A 1602-nucleotide genomic window follows, 5' to 3' on the forward strand; every position below is an offset into this window, starting at 1 on the left:
CAGAAACATAAATTCATAAACTCAAAAAGATAAATTTATAAGAGAAACTCTCCATGGCTCAGCTTTGGAAAGTATTATGAACTCAGGGATTGAGGTCTAGCATGTTCTCCATGCCAAATTTTAAAAAGGTCTCCCTATTAGATATTATAAAAGGTTTCCATGCCAAAGAAGAATAAATATATCTCCGTTTGTCAAAAGGAAAAGCCCAAAAGGAAACTAAACACTATGACCTTTCAATAACATACAGAAACATAAATTTTGTGCGACACTGCGGGCACGACCAGCGAACTCGCGATCCTTCCTCGGATCATCGGCCTTTTGCCGGCCCAACAGACGTGGCGGCAGGCCGCACCGGCATGCCAGAATCGGACGCGGATAGAAACCTCACGAGATGCGTTGGCCGCGCTTCCGTGCCATCAGGGGTGCCGGGCGCCAGGCACGATGCCATCTTCTTCAGGGCGGCGCCGTCTCGGTAACCGCCGTCAAACACGAAGGCGGACGTGGCCGGCGCGTCGTCGACACCGTATCGTTCAGCGGTCCGTATGCGCTCCACCGGGAGGTCGAAGCACGGCGACGGGCAATATCCGTGGATCGCGCCGACTCCACGGTCGTCCCCTTCCCCCGGCTCCACGGCCAGGAAGTCGAAGACGATGTTGCTGCCGGAGTAGAGCGAGGAGCACTCGAGCTTCTCCAGCGACGCGGCGCGGCTCGGCACCTGGGGGTGCTCTTGCTCCTTGGGCTGGTCTTGTTTCTTGCTACCACTTTCCTCCGGCTTCTTCTTCGAAAGGCCCGGGAGGCAGCATGCGAGCAGCGTGCCACACGTGAAGCCGTTGGGGTCGTCGGAGGGCTCAGCGACCGGCGTTTGGGACATGGCGTAGCACCGCTCGCCGGCCGGTTTGAATGGATTCACGAATTCGAATGCCTTGCGAAGATAATGGGGACGACGTATCTGGACAGCAGTACCGGTATATAGTGAGAGGTAGTGGCAATGGTGGTGGATGGTGGTGGAGACGTGGAGTGGAGAGCCATACCGCCGGTCAGCCCAGCTGTAGGGACGCTAGATCGTGTGTTTCATGATTTCCTGTCTTAAGTTAGTCGTCGGCGACGCCCGAACCCCCCTATACCCATTTAGCGTAGATCTGAGCGTATGGCGTTTAGATCGTTGACTAATATTTTTCCTTTTATTTTGACAAACACAGCAGCCGCTCATAAATACATGCTCACCTCTATAAACGAGTAGGTACGTACAATCTACCCCTATGAGCGTCTCCGGGAAGCTGATTTAAAAAAACGGATTCGACTGCTCTTGTGATTGACGAAGTTATCCTACAGCTGTGAGTGTTATATTGTGATCCAAATTTATATACTAATGGGAGGCTAACTTCTAACGAGTGGAGTGAGGCCCGTCGCCCGTTGTCGGTCGTCCGTACGGATCGTTGCCACCGCCTATATATACATCTTGTAAGCCGCCGGCTAGGATTTATCAGATTATAAGATAACCCACGACGTTTGTAAACACTCACCGATATAGTGAAGTTTTGCTGGCTAGCGTCCATGATTTTTTCCCCTTCTGTGTTGAAAGGGGGTTTCCACGTTAAATCT

At 52.1% G+C, this 1602-nt stretch overlaps 1 protein-coding gene across 1 annotated transcript; it reads right to left on the bottom strand.

Moving 5' to 3' along the window:
- Positions 1 to 307: 307 nt before the first annotated feature.
- On the bottom strand, positions 308 to 871 carry LOC124662881. Its single transcript, XM_047200663.1, has one exon. It carries the CDS (start codon positions 869 to 871, stop codon positions 308 to 310), a length of 564 nt encoding a protein of 187 aa, XP_047056619.1.
- Between the last annotated feature and the right edge of the window lie 731 nt (positions 872 to 1602).

Source organism: Lolium rigidum, chromosome 6, assembly GCF_022539505.1.
Source record: "Lolium rigidum isolate FL_2022 chromosome 6, APGP_CSIRO_Lrig_0.1, whole genome shotgun sequence".
NCBI classification, from domain to species: Eukaryota; Viridiplantae; Streptophyta; class Magnoliopsida; order Poales; family Poaceae; genus Lolium; species Lolium rigidum.